This window comes from Leopardus geoffroyi, chromosome A3 (genome assembly GCF_018350155.1).
Source record: "Leopardus geoffroyi isolate Oge1 chromosome A3, O.geoffroyi_Oge1_pat1.0, whole genome shotgun sequence".
NCBI classification, from domain to species: Eukaryota; Metazoa; Chordata; class Mammalia; order Carnivora; family Felidae; genus Leopardus; species Leopardus geoffroyi.
In genome coordinates this window covers 54315365-54328772 of record NC_059336.1, presented here as the reverse complement: position 1 = coordinate 54328772, position 13408 = coordinate 54315365, and the positions used below count along the sequence as shown (strand labels likewise).

The 13408-nt window shown below is 40.6% G+C and overlaps 1 protein-coding gene across 2 annotated transcripts in view; it reads right to left on the bottom strand.

The window, feature by feature from the left end:
- UXS1 (UDP-glucuronate decarboxylase 1) overlaps positions 1-13408 on the bottom strand; it is a 96981-nt gene that overhangs the window by 54099 nt on the left and 29474 nt on the right. Inside the window, exons 2-5 of one of the 2 annotated variants that reach the window (XM_045445543.1) lie at positions 13171-13198; positions 11837-11885; positions 10713-10756; positions 5617-5677 (exon numbers count right to left, since the gene is read on the bottom strand). In XM_045445543.1, coding sequence (XP_045301499.1) covers positions 5617-5677; positions 10713-10756; positions 11837-11885; positions 13171-13198 — 182 coding nt within the window. Of the gene's footprint in view, positions 1-5616; positions 5678-10712; positions 10757-11836; positions 11901-13170; positions 13199-13408 lie in introns of both variants that reach the window. The other variant, XM_045445542.1, reaches the window with a different exon arrangement.

Genomic DNA, 13408 nt, shown 5'->3' with positions numbered 1-13408 from the left:
ACTCACCAACAGGCACGTACGGGGAGCACCAGAAAGGAAGAAAGAGAGGAACCGAAAAATTATTTGAAGAAATAATGGCTGAAAAGTTCTCCAATCCCATGAAACACATGAATCTATACATTCAAGAAGCTGAACAAACTCCAAGTAGGATAAATGCAAATATGAAGCACGAACCCATATCACACTAAAAACGCTGAAAATCAGAGACAAAGATAAAGTTTTGGAAGCAGTTGTACTGGGTTAAAATACTGTCCTACAAAAGTTATATCCTTCTTGGAATCTCAGCACAGGACCTTATTTGGAAGTTGGGTGATCGCAGGTGTCATCAGTTTGAGATAAAGTCACACTGGAGTAGAGTAAACCTTGAATCCAGTATGAGACACACAGGGAGAGCACCATGTGATGATGGAGGCCAAGACTGGGGAGATGTATCTACAAATCAAGGAATCAAGGACGGTAGCAACATCAGAAGCTAAGAGAAAGGCATAAAATAGATTTCCTCCTAGAAACTTCTGAGATAGCACGGCCCTGCCAATACCCTCACATTAGAATTCTAGCTTCCACTACTGGGAGAGATTCAATTTTGCTTGTTTTAAGCTACTGAGCTTGTAACTGTGACAGCAGCCTTTGGAAAGTAAACAGGAGACAAAGGAAAGGACTCAAGTACAAGGAAACCCCCAACATGATTAACAGCTGACTCTCCATCACAAATAATAGAGGAAGCAGTAGGGTCACTAACATATTCAATGTGCAGAGAGAAAACTGCCCGCCAAGAATTTTATGTACTACCAAAACTTCTAAAAATAAAAATAAACAAACAAAAAATGAGAGTATTCATTGCTAGCAGCCCTGCCATTCAAGAAATACTAAAGGATGTTCTTCAGGCTGAAAGCAAATGATCCCAGAGAGCATTTCCCACAGAGGAAACAAAAGGGGAAGGAACAAATAATTAGTAATTATAAAAGACAATGTAATTGCACTTTTTCCTTTCCACTCTTAATTGATTTAAAGACTAAATTGTACAGCACAACAATGTGAATGTACCTAAAGCCACAGAACTATATACCTAAAATGGCTAAAACGTGGGGCACCTTGGGTGGCTCACTCAGTAGGTTAAGCAACTGACTCTTTGATTTCAGCTTGGGTCATGATCGCAGGCCCATGGGATCAAGTCCCGCAACAGGCTCTGTTCCAGTTGTGGAGCCTGCTTAAGATTCTCTCTCTCCCTCTCTATGTGCCCCTCCCCCCCCACACACACACATGCAAGCATGCTTTCTCTCTCAAAAAAAAAAAAATGGTGAAAATGAAAAACCGTGTTATGTATATTTTACCACCACCATAGCAAAACAATTGTAAAAAATAATACGTGAATTACTGTATTACTTGCCCTGTAAAATATAGAAATCTATCTGACAACAGAATGAAGAGGGTAGGTGGGAGCAAAGTTGTATTGCAGTAAGGCAATGACACCAAAAGTTTACTCAAACCCACAGGAACAAATGAAGGAAACCAGACAAGGTAATTAAAAGGTTAATGTAACAAATTCTGCAAATGTCTCTTTACTCTCCTTCATTCACTCGGCTTATTTAAAAGATATAAAATTATATAAATATAAAAAAATTATAACAATGTATTATGGGGTATGTAACATGAACTGAAGTAATACATAAAATGGATAGAAATAATATCACAAGAAGGGGTAAAGGTAGTGAACTATGTAGGAGTGGCAGGTCGACATCTCACTGGATCTGAAGTCTACATCTCAGGGTAAATCTGAAGTAGAGTATCGTAAGTTAAGATGTACACGGTAAGCACTAGAGTAAGTAGTAACAGAATGAATTTTTAAAATACATAAGAAATAATTAAAGAAATTCAAATTACACATAAGAAAACATTTACTTAATGCAAAAGAAAAGAATAATGGAAAATGAGAGAAACAAAGATATGAGGCATACAAGAAACACAAAGGAAAATGTGTTGTAACTCCAACCATGTCAGTAATAACATTAAGTGTGAATGGATTCAGCAAACACCCAAAAGGCAGAGACTGTCAAATGGGAGAAAAACAAAACAAAACAGGATCCAACTATACGAAGTCTTAAGGGAATACACTGAAGACCCAAAGATACAATGTGTTGAATGTAAAAAGATACAAAACACAGAATAGAAAAATAATAAGAAAGTTGGAGTGGCTTTGATGGTATCAGACAAAATAAACTTTAAAACAAAAAATGTTAAGAGATACAGAGGGGCAATCTATAATGATAAAATCCATCAAGTGAATGTAATAATTATAAACACTTATGTACCTAACAACAAAGACTCAGAATATACAAAGCAAAAGTTGAAAGAATTAAAGGAAGAAATAGAGATTTTAACAACAATAATTGGAGGCATCAACACCTCATTCCCAATAATAAACAGAACTACGCAGAAGATTAGCAAGGAAATAAAAAGACTTGAAAAACACTGCAAACCTGCTAGACCTAGACCTAACAGATATCTTTATCCATAGAACACTCAACAACAACAGTCCTTTTAAGAGTATATGAGGGACGCTGGGCTGGCTCAGTGGGCGAAGCATGTAACTCTTGATCTCTGGATTGTGAGTTTGAGCCCCCATGTTGGGTGTAGAGATTACTTAAAAATAAAATCTTAAAAAGAAAAAAGAGTACATGAAATATTCTCCAGGACAGACCATATTCTAGGCCATAACACAAGCCTCAATAAATTTAAAAGGAAAGGATTTGAATCATACAAAGTAAGTTCTCTGACTCTAATGGAGTGAAATTAGATCTCAAAAACAAAGAAATCTGAGAAATGCGCAAGTACACAGAATTTAAACAGCACACTCCTAGATAACTAATGGATCAAAGAATAAGTTACAAGGAAAATTAGAAAGTATTTTGAAATCGGTGAAACAAAGAAACAGCACTTAGGGTAGGCAGCTAAAGCGATGAAATTTCTAAAGAGATACAAACAACCACAACTAACTCAGGAAAAAATGGAAAATCTGAACAGGTCTATAGAAAGAGATTGAATTAAAAATGTTAAAAAAAAAAAAAAAATTAACAACAAAAAAGCCCAGATAACTTCTGTGGTGAATTTCACCAAACACTTCAATGAGAATTAATACCAAATATTCACAAAAGCATCTCAAAAAACAGAAGAGGAGGGAACATTTCTCTACCTATCCTATGAGGTCAGTATTACCCTAGTACCAAAACCAGCTAAAGACATCATAAAAAAAGGAAAATTACAGACCAAAATGTGTTACAAATACAGGCATAAAAATCCTCAACAAAATGCTAGCAAATGAAATCTACCAATATATAAAAAGGATCATACAGGGGCACCTGGGTTGCTTAGTCAGTTAAGTGACCGACTTCAGCTCAGGTCATGATCTCACCATTCATGAGCTCGAGCCCCGCATCAGGCTCTTGTGCTGACAGCTCGGAGCCTGGAGCCTGCTTCGGATTCTGTGTTTCCCTCTCTCTCTGCCCCTCCCCAACTCATGCTCTGTCTCTCTCAGTCTCTCAAAAATAATAAATAAATGTTAAACATTAAAAAAAAAAAGGATCATACATTAACCAATTGAGATTTATCCCAGATATGCAAGATCAATTGCAAAATGAACAAACTAGGGGCAGAAGGGAATCTGGTCAACTTGATAAAAGACATCTATGACAAGCCCTCAGCTAACACCATATTTAATGGTGAAAGACAAAACTTTCTCCTAAGATGAGGAATAAGACAAGGATGTCTGCTCTTCCCACTTCTATTCAACACTGTATTAAGGATTCTGGCCAAGACAATTAGGCAAGGAAGTGAAACAAAAAGTATTCATACTGATAAGGCAGAAGTTAAACCACCTATAACTGCAGACAGTAGGATCTTATACAATATATTGAAAAGTCCTCAGGAACCTGAAACTATTAGAATCCAATGATTTCAGCAATTTGCAGGATATGGGAAAATTCAAAAATCTACTGTAGTTCTATTTACTTGCAATAAATACAAAATAGAAAAATGGAAAAAACAATTCCATTTATGCCAACATCGGAAAGTATAAAACACTTCATTCAGAATAAATTTAACATAAGAAGTGTGAAACTTATACTGTGAAAACTATAAACAAAAAGTATGTTAAAAGAAATTAATGAAGATGTGAATAAATAGAAAGCCTCCCCTCCCCACCGTTCTCAAGGATCCAGAAGACAATATCGTTAAGATAGCAATAATGCCCAAATTCATCTATAGATTCGATGCAGTCTGTATCAAAATCTCAGGTGGTTTCTTTGAAGAAACTGATGAGTTAATTCTAAAATTCACCAGGCCTGTAAGGGATCCAGAGTAGGCAAAACTACCTTAAAAAAGAAGACAAAGTGGGGGGATTCACACTTCCCAATTTCAAAACTCAGTATAAACATACAGTAACCAAGACAGTAATACTGGCCTAAGGACAGACAGGATCAATGGAACGGAACTAAGAGTCCGGAAATAAATATTTTCACTATGGTCAGTTGGTTTTTGACAAGGGTACCAAGACAATTCAATGGGAGACGATTAGTCTCGTCAGCCAATGGCGCTAGGTATATACCCAAGAAAAAGGAAAAGCTAGGTCTTCACAAAAACTTAAATACACCTTGGGTTCACAGCAGCTTTATTCACAATGGCCTAAAGTAGAAACAACCCCAAATGTCCATCAATTGATAAATGGATAAACAAAATGTGGTACACCCATAATATGGAATGTTATCCAGCCACAGAAAGAAATGAAGTACTGACTTGTGCTGCAGCATGGCTGAACCTTAGAAACATTACTCTAAGAAGTCAGATAGTAAAGACCACATAGTCTATCATTTCATTCACAGGAAACGTCCAAAACAAGCAAATCTATAGAGACAGAAAGTAGTTTCAGTGCTTGCCAGGAGCTGGGAGGAGGATGGCCGGCAAAGAGGGTGGGGCTTCTTTCTGAAGTGATGAAAACATTCTAGAAATACAATATGATGCTGTTGTGACTTTGTGAACACACTATACATCATATTCGGTATGGATGACCTACAGTATGTGAATTATACCTCTTTTTAAAAAAGCAAGTTTTGGGGCGCCTGGGTGGCTCAGTTGGTTAAGCATCTGACTTTGGCTCAGGTCACGATCTCACTGTCCATGAGTTTGAGCCCCGCGTCGGGCTCTGTGCTGACTGCTCAGAGCCTGGAGCCTGTTTCAGATTCGGTGTCTCCCTCTCTCTCTGCCCCTCCCCCGTTCATGCTCTCTCTCTGTCTCAAAAATAAATAAACGTTAAAAAAAAAAATTAAAAAAAAAAAAAAAAAAAAGCAAGTTTCTTGGGGTGCCTGGGTGGCTCAGTCGGTTAAGCATCCAACTCTTGATCTCAGCTCAGGTCATGATCTCACGGTTCATGGGATTGAGCCCCGTGTCAGACTCTGCGCCGACAGCATGGAGCCTGCTTGGGATTCTCTCTCTCCCTCTCTCCCTGCCCCTCCCCCCTTCTCTGTCTCCCTCTCTCTCTCAAAATAAATGAATAAACATTAACAACAACAACAAAAAAAGCAAGTGTCTGGATATTACAAATATTAATCAGATGTGCAAACTTACCAAAATTCTTTTACGGTCCTTTTCGGATAAAAATTTTACTGGCGGGTATTTCTGGGTGAAGCTGTAGAACGTGAAGAGATTAGAAAAGTCAAACATCTCCTGTGAAGATTTTCTCTAGTCCCAACGAAACAAAGGCTAGATTGTGGAATTAATCACTGTCAGCCCTTCTAGCCGTTCCAAAGAGGCTACAGGAACCAAGCAACTCCCAGCTCGTTCGAATTCAAGAAATATGCAACCCGCTCCTTGGGCAGAATCAAGCTGAGGATTGTGAGTCCGTGCTTGAGAAGGGAACATTTGTCACTGCACAGGCTGTGAGGAGCCAGAGCTAAACACAAAACACGGGAGGTGGCAGCGTCCTCACAATGCTGTCTGGGGGTCTGGAAGGAAGAAAGCAGCCTCGTGAAGTCACAGATCCAAAGCAGGAGATTGCGCCTTGCAAGGGTAAGAAACGAAAAAACGAAGCCTGTTCCCTTGTTCTGGCCAATTTCACAATTGCATCATCCGTTTCTACACCAGTGCCCCCGGACAAGATGACTGGGCATCAGCACTTCTGTGTCCCACAGTCTGCTCTGAACCCATCTTAAGTGTCACTTTACCCTTCCAATGCCTCTTGCCCCTGGTAAAGGTTCCATGGTCCCCAACCCACACTGATGTTTCGGGGCAGGGCAACGCAAGTGGCAGATAAAACATCAACCGAGAGCTGATACATGCAGATTTGAAACATCCATTCTTGAAGTGGTTCAGTTAGGAACAAAAGTGCTTTAAGTAAGTTCAGAGAAATCAACTTTGCAGTCATTATTTTAATTGGAGAGGTGCCAGGGGCACTGTCTCATGCCCTCCACATCCCCAGCTGGGATACAGAATGCATTTCCTTAATGGTCGCTGAACTGAACAGAATATGACAGGTCATTAGACAGAAGACCTTGAAGCAAGTGTTTCTCATCTCTTGGAAGAGTGGAAACATGCTTAAATTGGAGCTTGGGGCAGGAGGGCTTTCTCTTACAATGCAGATGAATTCCCCTATTAAGAGCTTCCAGATTCTCAAAAGGTCAAGTTCCCCTTGCAGACTACAAAACCAGACACAGGCAGGTGGGAGCATCTGAGGGAACTGGTGACAATCTTGGGCTTCTCCCTTACTAGTTCTGTGACCCAGAGCAAGACCCCCAAGAGCTCTGTGCACATCAGGGCCTTCTGCTCCGTCAATGGTAACCACAGCACCTCCCCGAGAGGGCTGCCCTGGAATGGACTGTCTTTACCACAGGCCGCCATGGTGAGGGCCGAGTGAATGTTCTCACGGCGGCCGTGGAACAGGGCAAGCTCCGCCTGCTAGAACACTGGCAGCCTTCAGGGAGCCTGACAGATGTCTTGTTGGCAAAGTGACACTTCTTGTCATTCCAAGTACTTCCTCCATCAGTCAGCTGGAGGGGGGCCAAGCAAACGACAGCACTGCCTGCGTGCACCCCTCACATGGGCCTGATGTCCCCTCTCTTCTCTGAGCGCCCCACATCCACCGTTCAGCCTCAGTCCCAAATTCTGCAACCAGCCACGTGGTGCATCTGCAATGTCTCTCTCCTTCCAGGCCGACCCTCTGCCTACCTGCCCACTGTGGCCCACTTGTACTGGAAAGAAAACAGCAAACAGTTTTCTTACAGGAAATATACTTAAAAGAAATAAAACTGAAGCAAAAACATTAACTGCCTGACACAAGGTCACATGGGAAGCACAGACTGATAAACCTACTTCAAACAGTGTGTGCTAAAACTTAAAAAAAAAAAAAAAAAAGAAGACATTGGCTGGGCTTCTTGCTATGTTTTTCTTCAACATGTAGCAACCAAGTTTCAGATTTCATATGTATGATCAAGTGATTAAAGTGTTGGAAAAATTCTCACAACCCTCATTTCTTCCTTTTAGAAGCCAGGCACACAAAGCCAGAAGCAAGAGCAGGGGGAAAGCTCCTTCGGGGTCCTCCTCAGTCCACACTTCACCCTGTTTGCCTTCCTGCAGCCACAGGTGACAGAGTTATGGGACTGCATGAGGGGACTGAGTGGCAACCCTGAGGTGGTCGTGTGAGGTGACTGCATGGCAACTCTGAGGTGACTGTGTGAGGTGACCCCATGGTAACTCTGTGACAGCATAAGGTGAATGTGTGGGAACTCTGAGGCAGTGACTCCAGGGGTGACCACATGGTAACCTGTGACTGCGTGAGATGACTGCTTGGGAACTCTGAGGTCACCGCTTGAGGTGACTGCGTGGTGACTCTGTGGTGACAGTGTGAGGTGGTTCTGATGTGGTGCTAGCTGGGCCACTCCTTCAGCACATCATTCAGCCCTCCCCTGCTGCACTTGCCAAGCAGTGAACAAAGTGGGCAAGGAAGAGGCACAGGCTTCTTTAAAGGCATGAAGTAGGTTAAAACCCTATGTAGTAGCATACTGGCTCATCCATACATTCATTTGGGAACTTTTTAATGAGCACCTATTTTGTGCCACACGCTGAGGATACAGAAGCAAACAACATAGAGGGTCAAGGCCCTGCCCACATGAAGCCTGCAGTCGGCATTTCTGAGTATGAGAGAGACAAGCAAGCAAGGGAGGCAGAATGTAGCACGAATTGAATAATGGAACTTTTCTTACCCCCGAAAATTAATCCTTTAGTAATTATTCTATGCCATTCCAGACTCTACCCTTACTGTTCATTAAAGTAGCAATAGTAAGAAGTGTTTTTACTTAGAATTTAAATTCTCATCATGACTTGCACAGAAATTATAAAGATATGGAGATGAAATTAACAGAAAATATAAAGATATGGAGATGAAATTAAACAAATGGCAGGCAATCAAACTCTTAAGAAATGGGGGGAGGGGTTGTAAAGAAGAGAAAAACTCACACAACTCACTTACTCAGGCTTCTCGAAGGGCACTGTCCCCATTTCTTTCCTTGTATGAATATAATCTTTACCTTTCAAAAATACCCTTAAATATCTTGGGGGCCACTTTGCCCCCAGGTGACAAGCACATCAACACAATGTAGTCCAGTTACATTCTTATCTTGCTCACGTCTAGATGGGTGTTTGATCATTCTTATCATATAAATCAGTCAAGAAAAATAAAACCCGACAGAGCTCCATCGATTTCTACCACAAAGTCTTGTCCATACTTGACTTTCTAACACACACAACAACTCGGGCTCATCTGTCGCCTGACTTGATCACCAAACTGGAGAACAGAACCAGTTGAGGATGAATAACTAGTAAAGCAGCCCCAAGAGGCAAATGCTTGACCTCTACACCCATCCTAAAGGGAGCTCTCACAGCTTGAGAAGAATGAGTTACTGGTACTTTCTTCAAAATTACATTCATACTTGTGCTTCTCTTTCCTGTTTAAAAAGCACAAATATTGTCACAAAAGTATCAAAAGGAATCATAAAATTCTCCTATTTCAAGAGATCTTGTGTGTAAGCCATTGCTTTAGGGAAGTGTTATACAATTGATTCACTTTTCATAAATGAATATTACTCTCTAAAGAAAATAATCACTGGTGGGCCTTTTTTTTTTTTTTTTGGCCAACATAAAACCTGGTTGGTTATTTCTTACCATAAGCAATTTTTTTTTAAGTTTCAACTAAAATCTCTCAAATTCTACCAGTCTTATTAAAGGTGGAATTTCTGGCTCCCATCCAGTGAAATGTTACCAGCAGCATAATTTCAGCCCAGATCACAGCAAGAAAAATTTAAAGAACAAATAACAACTTTATATTACTAACTCAATCTGCTAAAAAAGAACAACTTTTAGTACAGCAAGAGTTGAAATTAATAGTTTGTATGACTATATATAAACTATCAATTGAGGACAAAGAAGAAAATGATGAACATATTTAGTTTGATGATTCTTCACCCTTATTTCTCTGCGATCATTTATCGCAGACACTGAAATCAAAGAAAAAATTGACCTCCATTTCTTCTTTTATGAATCTGGGCTTGATAAAGGCTCATACAATACTGATACACATCATCCAAACCCATGCCAAGGTAAGGAAAAAAAAAATAATGTCAACTTTAATGAGGGTTTTCATTTTTCTGTTTTAAACCTCTAAAAACCCAACTGTTATGCTGGATGCACAGTTTTCCAGATAAACTCAAGGGAAAAGTTCCAGTGCCCCGAGCTCCAATGTTTTGGAGAGAGAGGGAATGTGGGCACAACAGAACTACACATAGCAGGAGGAGAGTCAGGGAAAACACCAAGACAAAGGGTGAGGAGCAACTTGCTCTGGAATCTGATTCAAGTAAGTTCCCACCATATTATACAATTCTTCCCTCCCAGCCACTTCACCTGGACAATTCTGGAACCTTCCTGAGGTATGGTGACAAGCAAACAAGTGACACCTAATTTCTTACAGTACTTACATATAGTACTGGGTTTTAGACCCTCCAGTTTTATTTTTTCTTTTTCTTTTGGAATTCCCTCAGATTAATCAGTATATGCTAGAAACCATCTGATCGCCTTGCATAACTTAAAAGAAGGTAAGGCCTAGCCTCAATTTGTATGCCACGAATTTTCAGGAACTGAGAAATTCACGGGGTTCAGAAAAGGAAGATTTCAACACACCTAGATCCTATCTTCTTCTAATGTTTTGAATATTTGAGTATTATATTCAAATTGGGATTAAAAACCAAAACCAAAACATTTATGTGGTTATTTGTTTAGATATGAGAGTTTGTAGAAATCAAACTGACGGGATAACAGAGGAACGACTTTTAGTGTAGGATCTGTGTGGTTGAGCTTCAGGAAGACTCCTGAAACAATTAACTTTATTGAAATAAATAAGTTTTTTTTTCCTAGAGAGAACCCATAGCTTTCATCAGAAATAGTTTGTAAAAAGCAAAATAAAGGAGGATAAAGCTTTAAAAACACTGCATCAAATTTGACAGTAAACATCTACCTTCTCACAGAAAAAAGTTCTTATGTTGAAAGCACCTAACACCTCTCATATTATAGAATTACACGGTTAAAAAAATAATGACAGAGGTGAGATGAGCTTATATCAGATGCTGACCTTCTAAAGTCAGTAAATAGAAGGATTTTCCTTAAAAATGTGCACATACCTTTTCTCCAAATCTCTGATTTTCTCTCTTAGTGGTTCCACAATCTAAAACAAAAATAACCAAAATTACTTTTGAAGCAAAGAGAGTTCTCCACCATCCCTCTTTGATGTTCCACACAGACATGATGTAACACATATCAGATTTTAATTTCTTCTACTATCCACTTCCAGTTTGAAATTAAGTTAGATCACTTGAATCACACGTTAAGAATTGAGATGGTAAACTGTATGTTGGACCAACTCTTACTCCAGAGACACTTAAGTCTCTCTCAGAAAATTAACTTTTTACTTTCCTTACTAATGAGCAAAGTGGTTGAGGCTCACAAAAAACAGACAGATCACCACCACCCATTCTTTTTAGGAACTAAAGAATCCCCTAAACGTTGCCCTCCCCTAAAAGCTTAACCTCTTGTTTCTTGACATAATCGCCATGTCATCTGCTCAGCACATGAATGAATGGCAGGCTGTGAGCTGACCCACAATGCTGTGTTTTAACACAGGGAGCTCAATCCAAGGGCTTCTCCAGGACTGTGACATTTGGCTTCGAACCAAAATGAGGGACTCTGCATCCCCTCCCACAGCCCGCGTTACACTAGCATACCTATATCTACAATTATTTGACTAAAAACATAAGCGATTATTTTCAAACAGAAGGTGTATAAATCCACCAGAGGAGCTAGGTTTCTCAGAGGTGGGTGTGTGACTTCCCCCATCTGTGCATGTGGGCACCCTCTGTGTTCCCAGAGTCCCAGCATCTGAGTTGGGCTGGTTTTCCTTTCAACATCTGCTCTGGCACTTGCCTCCACCCCTGGTACTCACCTCCCCCTCTCTAAGAAATTCTTGAAGGTCACTTGAGAAGTCGTAACAAACTTTTAAACCCATTTTGCCTCTGAGTAGGAATTCAGTACATCACACCTTGATAAAACAGACAAATGCTAACACAGGGATGCATCCAGAGCATAAGAGACAGAAAGGCTCCTCTAAATAAGGGTAAATTTTGGAGATGTTTTCCAAATCGCGTATTAGCAGCAAGCTGCCACACTAAAGACAGCAGCACCAGCAAAGGAGCTGAAATTGACAAACATAACGAAAAAACCAGAAACAAATTACAGGAAAGGAACTAACCTCTTCAATCTTGCTCTCGATTTTGAGTTCACCGTTTTCCTGCATAGACCTGTTGAGTAGAAAGCTACAAAACTGAGATCCACTGAAAGGCCTGGCGACCTCAAGATTTATTTGTGAACAAAGTACAACACACACCAACGCCTGCAGACCACCTCACCGCTCCCCTTCCCAAACATCGGTCCCGGGCTCCAGTTCCCTCCAGAAGGGGGTACACCAGAGGAACAGAAGACAGCGGAGGAGAGGAAACCTCTAGTTCATCTCACCCCCTCACCTCTACCGCAGAAGGGTTATTTCTATTCAACTAAAATAATCTCACTTGCATGTTACACCCAACGTGGGATTATAAATTAGAGGCAGGAAGGGTGTCTATAGGAGTCCAAGTCTCTCGGCTGGGTTTTCCTGGGGCTTTAATGCAAAATGGAGCTTTTCCAAGTGAAAAAACAGAGTTCCTTTAAATGGGATCTGAGCACCCCTCCTAGTCACACACAGAAAGAAGCCTTTGTCAGGAGACACTCATGACCTAGCGGTGGGAATCAGATCAACACGGCCCCACCGGCCTTGCAAAATCTACTCAATATGAAAAGCCTGGTGGGGACACAGCAACCCTTTACCCTAGTGGCCTCCTGCAGGGACATTCAACTTCCAAACTCACCACGAGCACCACAACCGTGGCCGGGGCTCTTTTATTTTCACCACCAAGAAGCAGAGAGTGGAGCAAATTTTGCTTCAAACGTAAAACTGTACTAGCAGTGCCAAATTTGTTTTTATGATGAACGCCTGTTATTATTATTATTTTTTTAGAACATAAACACAAAGATTTTAGTCTTCTGAGTGCCCCTCCCGCATTTATCATGAAGAACAAATAATGCACACTCAGTCGGAAGCCTCCCTGGGCCTAATCCTGAGGTAAACAGATGACCTCAGCCTTCAAGGTCTGCTCCCAGGGCCAGGGGCCAGCCGTGGTTTCCCGAAGACAGCCTCTTTTTCAAAAGGCTTTGGAAAAGCACGCCCCCTGTGTGCCTGCTTGAGCCACCCTGAAACACACCTTACATTTCAGCAGTGTAAAAGCTAGCGTCAGCCCCTTACTGCGTACCAAAGGAGGGAAGGGACCCTGAGGTGGGCAATGCAAGGGAGCCAACCAGTAAAAATGGGCAAGTAGCAAAATCAGATGTATTCCTCGAGAACGTAAGGAGAAAGACAAAGCTCAGGTGTGCGGATAGCAAAAAGACTCAGTTTCGTTCTTTAAATATTCTTCAATTAACCCATGACAAGTAATGACTGAAATGCATCTACAAAACCCCACCAACAGCATCCAAGTTATTAAAAAGAGTTACCTCATGTTAACGAAGTTGCCCCAAACAGCTGTAAGGGAAAGAAGAAGAAAATAGGTCAATATTTAACTTCATGACATTCAAGGATTCCAACGAATAGAATTTTAATATTTAACCAGTATTTTCAAGTACACTAAGAAATCTGAATTACAGCTCACAAAGACAACAAAATGCACACTTTTAAAGGATTAACTCCTACTAAAACGTAAGTGAAAAAGGATCCTATGCCTCTCTTTAATTC